Genomic DNA, 13,865 nt, shown 5'->3' on the forward strand with positions numbered 1-13,865 from the left:
ACCAGATGCATATATTGTGAAAAATAAGTCATGCTTCTGTGGTTAGTTCTACAACAGCACCCAGAATGGCAATTTTTAAGAAAGATATAAATACTAAAAACAAAATTTTACAAGACTACCAGAAATAAACAAAAACATGAAATTACACTCATGTGAACAGATTACCTAAAGAAGAGTTAGAAGTCAGATGAAACAAACTAAATGGTCATTAAAAAGTATTAAGATTTACATTAGGTAAGGAAAATGCAAACTAGTTAAAAGCTTAGTATTAAAGGTAAAAAAGTCTGAGAGGCTTGCCTGAATCAATCATTCTAACAGTTGCAAAATGATGACTCAAATTATAATTCCTCTACATTTATGAGTCATCATTATACTGTAAGGAGCAACATTCCCTCTTCCGCATTTTAAAATTTTATTTACAATCATTATGTACACATGGGTTTTTGTTTCATTCAATGAGCTGACATTATTCATTTTGATGGTCAAATTGTCTGAATTTGGCTAGTGGGAGCCCCTTTCAAGCCGCCTCCTGTGTCCTTCTGACATGTCCCAATCACCCGAGCACTGAATTACTTTCTGACACTCTAAGACTTTTGCAGGCTCCCCTTATACTTTCCCTGCCCCAGCTCTACAATCAGCTATTTCCCCAAGAAGACCTAGTTTCTTTTAGTGAACTAAAATATTTAACAGACAGATCTGGACACTGAATATGCTTAGTGCTATTGAAAATTCATTGCTTCTAGGCCCTTTCAGTGTGCTGGGTGGGTGGGGGTGGGGAAATGGCAATTTTATATGATTCAGTGCAACACATAATATCATTTTAAAATTATGAGTTCAGGGACTTCCCTGGTGGCACAGAGGTTAAGAATCCGCCTGCCAAAGCAGGGGACACGGGTTCAAGCCCTGGTCCGGGAAGATCCCACATGCTGCAGAGCTACTAAGCCCGTGCACCACAACTACTGAGCCTGCACTCTAGAGCCCGTGTTCCACAATACGAGAAGCCACCACAGTGAGAAGCCCGTGCACCTCAACGAAAAGTAGCCACTACTTGCTGCAACTAGAGAAAGCCCGCTCGCAGCAAGACCCATGGCAGCCAAAAACAAATAAATAAATTTATTTAAAAAAAATAATTAAAAAAAATCATGAGTTCATATTGATCCTCTAATTCCAATCCAATTCCATAGGGTTCTTCCTTGCCTTACTCTACATTTCTCTCTTCTTACAGTGAGAATCCTGGATCACATCATCAATATTTTTACTTATTCATTTGCTCAACCTTACAATATACGCCATATAGTTTTAAAATTGTTTATCTATAACATTATAAAAAAACAAATGTCCTAAGTAGAATTGCAAATTTGTCTGAAGTTCATTTGTCTTTAGACTGAAGGGTATATAAAATACTACTGTCTTCAAGAGTTTTTTGGATTGTTTCTTTTTCTTTTAGTAGGTTTATGTTAATAATCTAAAGTACAGATAGGTTTACTTGTTTCTATTTACATTCAATTTTAGTGTTTTTCCCTTCATCAAGGTTGGTTTTGTTTTAAATTTATAAACATTAACATGGTTACAAAAATAAAACTATTATTTCTACTGAGATAAGTGCTACTTCTTCCCCCCCTTCCCTTATATTCTGCCTGAGAGTCTGATGAGGAATAAGAATTGTCTCAAAGCAACTCCCCACAGATTAATTATAAATTACAAAGGGAAAAATGACAATTTGACAGTGTAGAAATCTGTGAAACCAAGTGATCAAAGTTAATAGCACTAATAATAGCACAAACTGACATTTTATACCTTCTGATGTCAGTGAGAAGGGTGCAATGTTGACTAATACTAATATTCATTTCAAAAATATATAACTTAAACTTAATCATGAAGAAATATCAGAAAAACAAACTGAGGCATTTTACCAAACAACTGACCTATAATCTCAAAAAAAAAAAAAAAAAAAAGCTTTCTTTGAAAGATACAGAAAGGCTAAGGAAACAGTTCCAGATTGTCTGAGACTAAAAAGACATGGGAATTAAATGCAATCTGTGATACTGATTTGAATCTTGAATGAGAGGAAGTAATAAAGGCATTATTGGGACAAGTGATGAAATGTGAATATGGACTATACATTAGATAATAATAATGTATCAATGTAAAATTTCCTGAAATTGACAACTGTATTGTAGTTGTGGAAGAGAATGTTCTTGTTCTTCCAAAATATTATAATCTGGAGTATTTAGGGGAAATCAGCTTGATATGTGCAACTAATCTAAAATGATTCAAGAAAAAAAAACCCTACAATCCCTACACATACTCTAAACACACACATGTACACAGACACACACTCACTCATACACACAGGGATACATGGTGGGGAAAGGGAGGAATGTGGCAACACGTTAACAATTAGTGCGTGGGGGTGGGGGGATATACACGGGTTCTTTGTGCTACTCTTTAAAGACCCTAGAGATATAATCAAATGCAACATGTTTACCTTGAGTGGTTCATGGTTCAAAAGGGGAAAAAAAATCTCTAATGTATTTCCTAAAGTAGTAAACATTAATATCAGTAAGTATGTTTTATTTTATTTTAAAACATTCTCTGCTTCTGAGAATCCATTCTATTTTAAAGATTAACTACCAAAAAATTTCAGGTAACACATTTCAATAGCAATGATGTTACAATTTTAACACCTTTTCTCCCAATTCCTATTTTTTTATGAACATGAAAACCAAAGACTATCCTTATTTTTATATGTAAATAGGTGAATATGAATCACCCATATGTAGATATTTTAAGAAAGATGTTTTTATTCCTATAACGGTTTAGTTTCAGCTCAACACACTCAGAAGACACTGATCCAGATCTGTTATATACTTAGGAATAAAAACTAATTTTAAGAGGAGTCAAAGAAAAAACTAAGCAGGTAAAATCATTCAAAAATTATGTTTCAGACCTTTTAATCACTGGCTATTTATAAATATGTTTGCTCTTCTGTTACCATTCCATTAGTACATTTCTAAAACTATTAGAAAACAGGACTAACACTTACTGTTCATTATCATCAAAAAGAAGAAAGACCAACAGTAATAGTAGATAATAGTAGTAATAGTAGATAATAGTAGACCAATAGTAATAGTAGATTATCCCATTTACTCCTTAAACTAATCCAGTGTGGTGGATATTAACAGATCAGAAAATTGAGGTTCACTGAAATGACTTGTCTAAGCTCACCTAACTGTTTATATTAAATTAACTGTTATTATTGTTATTATTATCATTTAACATATGGTTATTAGCTATACTACAAACAGAGTTCATTGGTAATCCTCAATATTTTACTTTTGTTTTTTTTCTTAATTGTTGTAACTTGCCCTAAAATCTCTTCAAATTCACCTCCCTAAAGGGGGTGAATCCTGAATTAGGATAAAGTACCAATTTTTTCTTTTTTTTGCTGCACCACGTGGCATGGCTTGCGGGATCTCAGTTCCCTGACCAGGAATCGAACCCGTGCCCCTGGCAATGGAAGCTCGGAGTCCTAGTCACTGGACCGCCAGGGAATTCCACCCCCCCCCTTTCTTGGCCAACTTTTTAAATAAATAAATAAATTTATTTCTTTATTTATTTTTGGCTGTGTTGGGTCTTCATTGCTGTGTGCAGGCTTTCTCTATTTCTCTAGCTACGGCAAGCGGGGGCTACTCTTGGTTGCAGTGTGCAGGCTTCTCATTGCGTTGGCTTCTCTTGTTGTAGAGCATGGGCTCTAGGCACGCGGACTTCAGTAGTTGTGGCTCACGGGCTCTAGAGCACAGACTCAGTAGTTGTGGTGCACGGGCTTAGTTGCTCCGTGGCATGTGGGATCTTCCCGGACCAGGGCTCGAACCCGTGTCCCCTGCATTGGCAGGCAGATTCTTAACCACTGTGCCACCAGGAAAGCCCAGGCCAATTTTTACTACAGAGTGAATTACCTTCCATTCAATATATACCTATCAATCTTCCTTATAATAAACTAAATAAATAAAACAAATATCCATATTCCTCTAGTACACAGAAATTTATGTTGCACTGAATACAGCTTTAAATAACTGAGGCTATAACCTTTCCTTATAAGCCAGATAGTTAAGACTTAAATGTCATAATCAGCTATTCCTTAGAGTTATAATTAGTTTCAGTGTTGTTAGTAGCTTAGTTTAGATAAGCCAGGCTAAGTAGCTATGTTATAGTATATTCACTTTATCTTCAAAGATGGGTAAAGTATCCTCAATGAGAACTGCTGTAAGCTTTTTTTCTTCTTACATTCGTACTTTATTTTCATACTTCTCACTTTGTTTCTGGCATGTTTTTATCACAGTCACTTTGAATTCTTTCTTAAACCACTTCTTTTCACTTAGGGACACCTGTACAAGGATAATTAATATTCCAGGTGACAGTCCTTGTTATTTGACAAACACAAGAAAAACTATAAATATGTAAATTCACTATATGCTACACCTTACTTCATGCTTTCACTGGCAATGTACTTTGATATGCATCTCTCAAATACTAATATTTTTTTACTCGTTCATTCAGTTAACCAGTCTCTATTAACTGGGCTCTAACATTGTTAGAAGAAATTTGGTAGTTTTAAAAAAAAAGGACTCATTAAAATTTCCTCCAGGTGAAAGCAATTTGATGCCTTTATCCTCGCTAAATAAATAAGTAACCACAAATAATAGCCTCACTATGGAATTCTCTTAATGTGAGTTGAATTCCCTATTGAAGAATGATCTTCCTTGGTTTGAAAAATCTGATCACTGCTTCAAAGTCTGACTACAGTTAAAAACACACATCTGGTAATGTGAAATCAGTTGTATTATTTATGTAATAGATGAGATTTAAAGGTAGACCAAAAGCACATGATATTTATACTACTTTTAAGGCTACAAATCTTTCTTCTTGGGAGCTATATTCTCAAACCTGAAAGTAAATGTAAATCAATAGATGATACAATAAGATGTCTTATTCTCAAAAAATGATCCCTCTTAGAAATTAACTTCAATATAATATGCTGGGTTTGATAGAGCCAAAGTTGATTCTAATACTTTAAAAACCTGGAAATTCTATTTAAATTCCTCCTGATTTCAGATTGCCATGAATACAAATTACATTTTTATAGAATTTAAATTATTAAGAGATTTAAAACTTAAAGATTCCAAACTTTGAAAAACTTAAAACCTTTTGTTTTTTAAGGGAACATACAGACAAACTCTTCCTCTGGAACTACAGTGTATATTACTCACCATTTGATGCTGATGAACATGGAGTCAACAAACTAAGTGGGGAAAAATGTTGTCTGTTAAAGTTAGCAGCTGTGGGTGCTCCTCCAAGGGGTGTCCCAGGTCCATACATTTGACCTCCTGAAAGGTTTGAGGCAAAGTTTCCCAAATGTGTAGAAGAAGGTGTTACAGAACCATATGGTGAGTCCATATTGACAATACCTATAATGTAGAAGATAATCATAATTTATAATAGTTACCCCTAGGAGATATAATTAGAAAAATCTAAAATTCTAAGAGGTCCCTAATATATCCAAAAATATTTTAGATTATTAAAAAAATTTCTCCTTGCTTACTTCTTCCAGTCATTCCACTCATTATTTCACTCATTATTTCCCCCTTTATTTTATAAAGATAGCTATGAAAAAGAAATTACCAAGGAAAACATTTTACATTTAATTTTGACACTTTATAACTTATTATAGAATACATGTATATTTAATATTAACACTAGAATTTAAATAGGTTTGGTGGCCAAGGAGTTGTATAAAATTTTACCTTTAAAAAATGTATGGGGAAGGGAGGGATGAGTAGGCAAACCACATAGGAATTTTAAGGCACTGATAATATTCTGGATGATAGTATAATGGTTACTATACTAGACTTTTGTTCAAACCCACAGAATGTACAGCACCAAGAATGAACCCTCATGTAAACTACAGACTTTGATAAGGATGTGTGACTGTAGGTTCATCAACTGTAACAAAAATACCATTCTGAAGTGGGAGGTTGGTAATAAAGGAGGCTATGCCTGTGTGAAGGCAGGGGGTATATAGAAAACCCCTGTACTTTTCTCTCAATTTTGCTGTGAACTTAAGAGTGCTACTAAAATAAAAAAACAAAAACAAAACCGTGAAAACCTCACAAAACTAAAAACAAACCAAAAAAAACTATAGGAGGAAAAAAAAGATTGTAGCTATACTTTTTTTTTTTTTTTTTTCAGTACGTGGGCCTCTCACTGTTGTGGCCTCTCCCGTTGTGGAGCAGACGTGCAGGCTCAGCGGCCATGTCTCACGGGCCCAGCCGCTCCGCGGCATGTGGGATCTTCCTGGACCGGGGCACAAACCTGTGTCCCCTGCATTGGCAGGCGGACTCTCAACCACTGTGCCACCAGGGAAGCCCCTGTAGCTATACTTTTATAATAGAGAAATCTGACAATCAGCATCTTAACTAAGTGGCCATGCTTTCCATAGATAAGAGAAGGACAATCTGTCACTGAGTGCCTCCTGATACAATGCAGTGTGAGATTCAAACATTACCTATCTGATGTTCCTGCTAGAAATGTTTAACCAGAATGTAACCACAGATTGAGAAAACGCGTGAATCTGAAATGCAGGACATTCTTCAGTACAACTGGACTCTTCAAAGGATTCAATGTCAAGAAGAACAAAAGAAGGTGGTGAGATGTTTTAGACTGTGGGAGATCAAAGAGACATAATAGCCAAAAGCAATGTGTGAATCTTGATTGGTTGGATCAAAAGGAGAGAAAAAAGAAACATACAGGCATAAAGGGTATATTTGGGATGATGGTACTACATATTGGGTGCTATTACTGAATTAATGTTAATTTCTAGGGTGTAGAAATAGTGGTATACCTGTAAAGGCAAACATGCCTATGTTGACCTGAATCTAATACTTCCCTCTGATAGATTCTTAAGTTAAACTTCATTGCTAATTTTGGCTCTAATCAACTGTACACCCCAAGACCTTACCTCCCGATGGAGCACGGCTTTTTTCCACAAAATAAGAATTTATTTCTTTTTTCTCTAAATCTTAATTTTAGTCTTTCTTAACACATTACCTAGATTTCACATTTTTTGAAAAGTGAAGTATTTTCACTAAATTCCAACTTTACAAAAATGAAATATAAAAGCATTTCCAATTAATCCCCAAAATATACAAACAGCTCATGCAGCTCAATATCAAAAAAAACCAAACAACCCAATCAAAAAATGGGCAGAAGATCTAAATAGACATTTCTTCAAAGAAGACATACAGATGGCTAAAATCACATGAAAAAACGCTCAACACCACTAATTATTAGAGAAATGCAAATCAAAACTACAATGTGGTATCACCTCATACCAGTCAGAATGGCCATCATCAAAAAATCTACAAACAGGGCTTCCCTGGTGGCGCAGTGGTTGGGAGTCCGCCTGCCGATGCAGGGGACACGGGTTCGTGCCCTGGTCTGGGAGGATCCCACATGCCACGGAGCGGCTGGGCCCGTGAGCCATGGCTGCTGGGCCTGCGCGTCCGAAGCCTGTGCTCCACAACGGGAGAGGCCACAGCAGTGAGAGGCCCGCGTACAGCCAAAAAAAAAAAAAAAAAAAAAAAAAAAAATCTACAAACAATAAATGCTAGAGAGGGTGTGGAGAAAAGGGAACCGGCCTGCGCTGTTGGTGGGAATGTAAATTGGTACAGCCACTATGGAGAACAGTATGGAGGTTCCTTAAAAAACTAAAAGCAGAGCTACCATATGATCCAGCAATCCCACTCCTGGGCATATATCCAGAGAAAACTGTAATTCGAAAAGATACACGCACCCCAATGTTCACTGCAGCACTGTTTACAATAGCCAGGATATGGAAGCAACCTAAGTGTCCATCAATGGAGGAATGGGCAAAGAAGATGTGGTACATAGATGCAATAGAATATTACTCAGCCATAAAAAAAGAACGAAATAATGCCATTTGCAGCAACATCAATGGACCTAGAGATTGTCATACTGAGTGAAGTCAGACAGAGAAAGACAAATATCATATATTGCTTATATGTGGAATCTAAAAAAAGAGTACAAATGAACTTATCTATGAAACAGAAATAGAGTTACAGATGTAGAGAACAAACTTACAGTTACCAGGGGGTAAGGGGCAGGGAGGGACAAATTGGGAGATTGGGATTGACATATACACACTACTAAACATAAAATAGATAACTAATAACAACCTACTGTACAGCACAAGGAACTCTACTCAATGCTCTATTATGGCCTATATGGGAAAAGAATCCAAAAAAGAGTGGATATATGTATAACTGATTCACTTTGCTGTACACCTGAAACTAACACAACACTGTAAATCAACTACACTCCAATAAAAATTTTTAAAAAATAAAAAAATGAAAAAAATAAAAGCATTTCCAATGTACTAATTAGCATATGAAACTTTTACAACCAAATTATATTGATTCTATTTAGTATTAAGAAAGTGTTTTTGAAAGTACATGAAAATATTTCAATCAACCCCCAGCAAGGAAATATTTACTGACCATGTTCTTTACATTATATCTATGTGTTATAGAAATAGGTAAAAATAACAATCAGTTCCCATTCTATTTAGAAATTTTTAGCCCCAGAATGTCATCTCTTCAATAACACATAACAAGTTGGCAACCTTTCTGTAAAGGGCTAAATAATAAATATTTTTAGGCTGTCAGCAGAGCATGGAAGCAGCCATAACACAATATGTAAATGAATGGGCACAGATGTATTTCAATAAAACTTTTATTTATGAACACTGAAATTTGAATGCACTATTTTTTTAAAAAAAATATTTATTTATTTATTTTTGGCTGCATCGAGTCTTAGTTGTGGCATGCGGGCTTCTCTGTAGTTGTGGCGCACGGGCTCCAGAGTGCATGGGCTCTCTAGTTGCAGCACCAGGACTTAGTTGCTCCATGGCATGTGGGATCTTAGTTCCCCTGAACCCACATTCCCTGCACTGGAAGGCGGATTCTTAACCACTAGACAACCAGGGAAGTTCCAAATGTACTAATTTTTGTGCCACATATTATTCTTTTAAAAAATTAAAAAAAATTTTTTTAAATCTTACATAATTGTTATAACTCAATTAAAAAACCCCACAAATGTAAAATCAGGTAGTATGCCATACTTGGCACATGGACCATAGTTCGTCTATCTCTAGCATGAAATTATCTTTATTTTTATTTTATTATTGCTTTAATGGTAGACTTTTTTTAAACATTTTTATCAGAGTATAAGTCCTTTACAATGGTGTGTTAGTTTCTGCTTCATAACAAAGTGAATCAGCTATACATATACATATTTCCCCATATCTCTTTCCTCTTGCATCTCCCTCCCACCCTCCCTATCCCACCCCTCTAGGTGGTCACAAAGCACCGAGCTGATCTCCCTGTGCTATGCGGCTGCTTCCCACTAGCTATCTATTTTACATTTGGTAGTGTATATATTTCCATGCCACTCTCTCACTTAGTCCTAGCTTACCCTTCCCCCTTCCCCATGTCCCCAAGTCCATTCTCTACATCTATATCTTTATTCCTGTCCTGCCCCTAGGTTCTACAGAACCATATTTTTTTTCCAATTCTATATATATGTGCATACAGTATTTGATTTTATCATACAGTATTTGTTTTTCTCTTTCTAATTACTTCACTCTGTATGACAGACTCTGGGTCCATCCACCTCACTACAAATAACTCAATGAAATTATCTTTAATTATTTGAAATATTCATATTAAAACACAAAGCTTGGGCTTCCCTGGTGGCGCAGTGGTTGAGAGTCCGCCTGCCGATGCAGGGGACACGGGTTCGTGCCCCAGTCCGGGAAGATCCCACATGCCGCGGAGCGGCTAGGCCCGTGAGCCATGGCCGCTGAGCCTGCGTTCCGCAACGGGAGAGGCCACAACAGTGAGAGGCCCGCATACCGCAAAAAAAACAACCCCCCCCCCAAAAAAACACAAAGCTCAAAATGCAACTTGGTATCCTGGACACTGCAACAGAAAAAGAACATTATTGGAAAAGCTGTGGAATCTGAATAAAGTCTGTAGTCCAGTTAATTATACTGTACCAATACTAATTTCTTAGTTTTATTAAATATATGGTGTTTATGTAAGAATGTTTAATTAGGGGAAATTGGGGTAATTATAGAAGAACTCTTCTATAAATCTAAAAATATTTCAAAGTAAAAAGTTAAAAAAGAAAAAGCAGTCACTCAAAACCAGATCTTTAGATCCTCTTTAGATATCAGCACTGCCTAACAGAACTTTTTATGTTAACAGATGTGTTCAATATCTGGGCTCTCCAATATTGCAGCTACCAACCATTATGTGCTTATCAAGGAAGCACTTGAAATATGACCAGCCTACCGCCACTATGGAAAACAATATGGGGGATACTCAGAAAACTAAAAATAGAACTACCATATGATCCAGCAATTCCACTTCTGGAACTATATCCAAAAGAAACAAAAACACTAACTCGAAAAGATACCTACACTTCCATGTTCATAACAGCATTACTTACAATAGCTAAGACATGGAAACAACCTAAGTATCCATCCATGAATGAATGGATAAAGAAGCTGTGGTATATATACATATATGTATACATACCACACACAATGGGATATTATTTAGTAATAAAAAAAACACACCAAAAAACACGAGGAAATCCTGCCATTTCTGACAAAATGGATGGGTCGTGAGGGCATTATGCTAAGTAAAATAAGTCAGACAGAGAAAGACAAAAACTGTATGATCTCACTTATATGTGGAATCTCAAACAAACAAACTCATAGAAAAAGAGATCAGATTTGTGGTTACTAGAGGTGGAGGTGGGGGGGGGGAATTGGAGGAAGGTGGTCAAAAGGTACAAACTTCCAGTTACAAGATAAGTAAGTATTAGGGATGTAATGTGCAACATAGTAACGGTAGTTAACACTGCTGTATGATACATAGGAAAGCTGTTAAGAGAGACTAAATCCTAAGAGCTCTCATCACACCGAAAAATATTTTTTCCTTTTTCTTTTTTTAAAAAATTGTATCTATAGGAGATGATGAATGTTAACTAAATTTACTGTCGCAATTATCTCACAATGTATGTAAGTCAAACCATTATGCTCTACACCTTAAACTCATATACAGTGATGTACATCAATTACATCTCAACAAAACTGGGAAAAAATTTAAAAAATGGCCAGCTTGACTGAGATGAATTTTTAATTTTATTAAATTTAAATAGCACATATAGTTAGTGCCTACCCTTTTGAACTATGTAGCTCTATATTTTTCTCATTATTTTTAAAACAAAAAAGACAGTTGGAAGTGAAATCAAATTTTTAAAATCTTTGGTAATTATTTTTTATTTGAACTAAAAGCAAAGTTTTGATGGCATTATCTTATTAAATTAAAATATGAGGGGCTTTCCTGGTGGCGCAGTGGTTGAGAGTCCGCCTGCTGATGCAAGGGATACGGGTTCGTGCCCCGGTCCGGGAAGATCCCACATGCCGCGGAGAGGCTGGGCCTGTGAGCCATGGCTGCTGAGCCTGCGCATCCAGAGCCTGCGCTCCGCAACAGGAGAGGCCACAACAGTGAGAGGCCCGCGTACCGCAAAAAAAAAAAAAAAAAAGACTTTATTTTTTATTTATAATTTTAAAAAAATATTTATTTATTTATTTGGCTGCGCCCAGTCTTAGTTGCGGCATGTGGGATTTATTTCCCTGACCAGGGATCGAACCCGGGCCCCCTGCATTGGGAATGCAGAGTCTTAACCACAGGACTACCAGGGAAGTCCCCTTTTCTTTATTTTGAGAGAGAAAAATATACCTGATGAAGAAATTTATTTATAGTAAATTTAAGATAAAAACCCATTACAGCTTCTAAAAAGATTTAAAAAAAAAATAATGCCATACTAGACACAGTCAATACTCACAATAGCATTTGAATTAGTACTACAATCTGTCTATCTGACCAAGTCACAGAGTAAAAATATTAGAAAATAACTAAGAGTTTCAACATCATTTGTATAAACGAGCAGCTGCAGAATGTCAGAAAATACAAACTTACCTGAGGGACTTGGAGCAGGTCTCTGTAATGGTGGTCTAAAACCTGGAGCTTTGGAAGTATCAGACTGATGTAAAGGATCTGAATTTGGCAAATATGAGGATTTTCCTGATAGCATAGATTCTGGTGTTGACTGAGATGAAACAACAGATCCTCCCCAGAAGGCATGAGCAGAAGTAGGGCTATTTTCAAACAATGTGCTAAAGGGCCCAAATGGTAAGGGGGCACTGAAATTGGGAGCAATAGGCTTATTTGCTGGATGTACTGAATTTTGACAAGCACTTTGTGTACTTAAGGTCGAAGGTAGCTGGACAGAAGAGGGAACACTGTGAGGTCTTTTAATGTGATTGACACTGAGGACTGCAACAGATGAATTTTGCACAGGAGCTGGATTCTTGTGAGGGGCAGCTGTGCCATGAGAGGGTGGTCTAATAGCAGGGGGTTCCATTTTAGGCGGAGGCTGGGAGCATCCCATTTGTGTCTGAGGCATAGGGTAAGTCACTGGGGCAGTAGAAGGCACCGCCACTGGAGCAGAACTTGTTGTTACTAAAGGAGGAACAGTCATTCTAACTTCCGGGGGAGGAACCTGAGACTGCTGAAGAGGTGGTCTTGGCTCCTGAGAAACAGATCCCGGAGGTTGCTGCTGAGTAGAATGAACTGATGAACTCCCAGAAGAACTGCTGCTGTTTGGAGGTCTACTGTTTGTTGTTTCTACTACTGGTGGACTACCTGCTTCCTGTTCAGAGGAAGATGCCCCTTTATTTGGAGATGCTGTTCCACAATCCAAAGGGCTGTTTCTAGAAACCACTCCTGGCTGGGCTGGTGGTGATGGGGAAGATGGGGATGATACTGGGTAGTGTTCTTTGGCAGTAGGCATAGGATATGTGGCATTTGTGGGTGCAGTGCTGTTGTTACTTGCTGTGGTTGTGACTGTTGTTGTGGTGGCATTGGATGTCTTCACAACTGTGACAAAAAGCTGCCTTCTAACAGAAGGTGAACTTGGACTGCCATTTGTAGATGTACCAGGCACCGTTGAAGCTGATGAACTGGTTGTAGTTGTTGGACTTGAAGTTAAAGAACCTGCTGAATTCACCTGAGAACCACTGCTATTCTGATTGCTATGGCGAGGCACCATGTGAGGCTTAGGCGAGTTAGTAGCTCTGGCAGGGCTCAAAGGCCTGACAGGAAAAGGACCCCAAGTGGATTGAGCTGGTGGAAAAGTACCTCCAAAGTGCGTCATGGGCAACCTTGGTGGACGGATCTGCTGGAAAGTCTGAGCAGCAAGCAAAGCATGTGCAAACTGTGGAGGAGGATATGCTAATGGAAGAGAAACTGGAAAACCAGGCCTCACATTATTCACTGGGTTCTTAATGGTTTTGTGAGTAGATGCAGAAGAAATTGCAGGCACAGTGAGTGCTGTGGCAGTTTGAGATGTTGATGACAGAGCTACAGTCGTCATTTTAATTCCCATTAAGGAACTGTTAGCAGCAGTGGTGGTAGGCGCTGATGACCCAATTTTGGAATTTGCTGAGGAGCTTTTCAAACGATTCTTTGGAATAAGTTCATCAATTTCTTTGTCTGGATCCTTGATCAGAGCATTGATCAACTGAGTTGCTTGTCTTGTTGATTCAGTGCCACCCCTATAAGTTGACAAAAAAAAAAATAGGTCCAATTTCCCCCTTTTAATATATAAAGCCTAAATTAATTCGTGTGTGTATGTGTATGTACACACATACA

General features: G+C 37.3%; 1 protein-coding gene across 10 annotated transcripts in view; it reads right to left on the reverse strand.

Moving 5' to 3' along the window:
• ANKRD17 (ankyrin repeat domain 17) overlaps positions 1 to 13,865 on the reverse strand; it is a 161,082-nt gene that overhangs the window by 9,356 nt on the left and 137,861 nt on the right. For 9 of the 10 annotated variants that reach the window (XM_081227747.1, XM_081227742.1, XM_081227741.1 and 6 more), the window contains 2 exons: positions 12,132 to 13,768; positions 5,271 to 5,468 (listed from right to left, as the gene is read on the reverse strand). In XM_081227747.1, the coding sequence (XP_081083873.1) occupies positions 5,271 to 5,468; positions 12,132 to 13,768 (1,835 nt within the window). The remainder of the gene's footprint in view (positions 1 to 5,270; positions 5,469 to 12,131; positions 13,769 to 13,865) is intronic. The other variant, XM_081227743.1, reaches the window with a different exon arrangement.

The sequence above is a fragment of the Mesoplodon bidens genome, assembly GCF_964165515.1.
Source record: "Mesoplodon bidens genome assembly, chromosome: 1".
NCBI lineage: Eukaryota > Metazoa > Chordata > Mammalia > Artiodactyla > Ziphiidae > Mesoplodon > Mesoplodon bidens.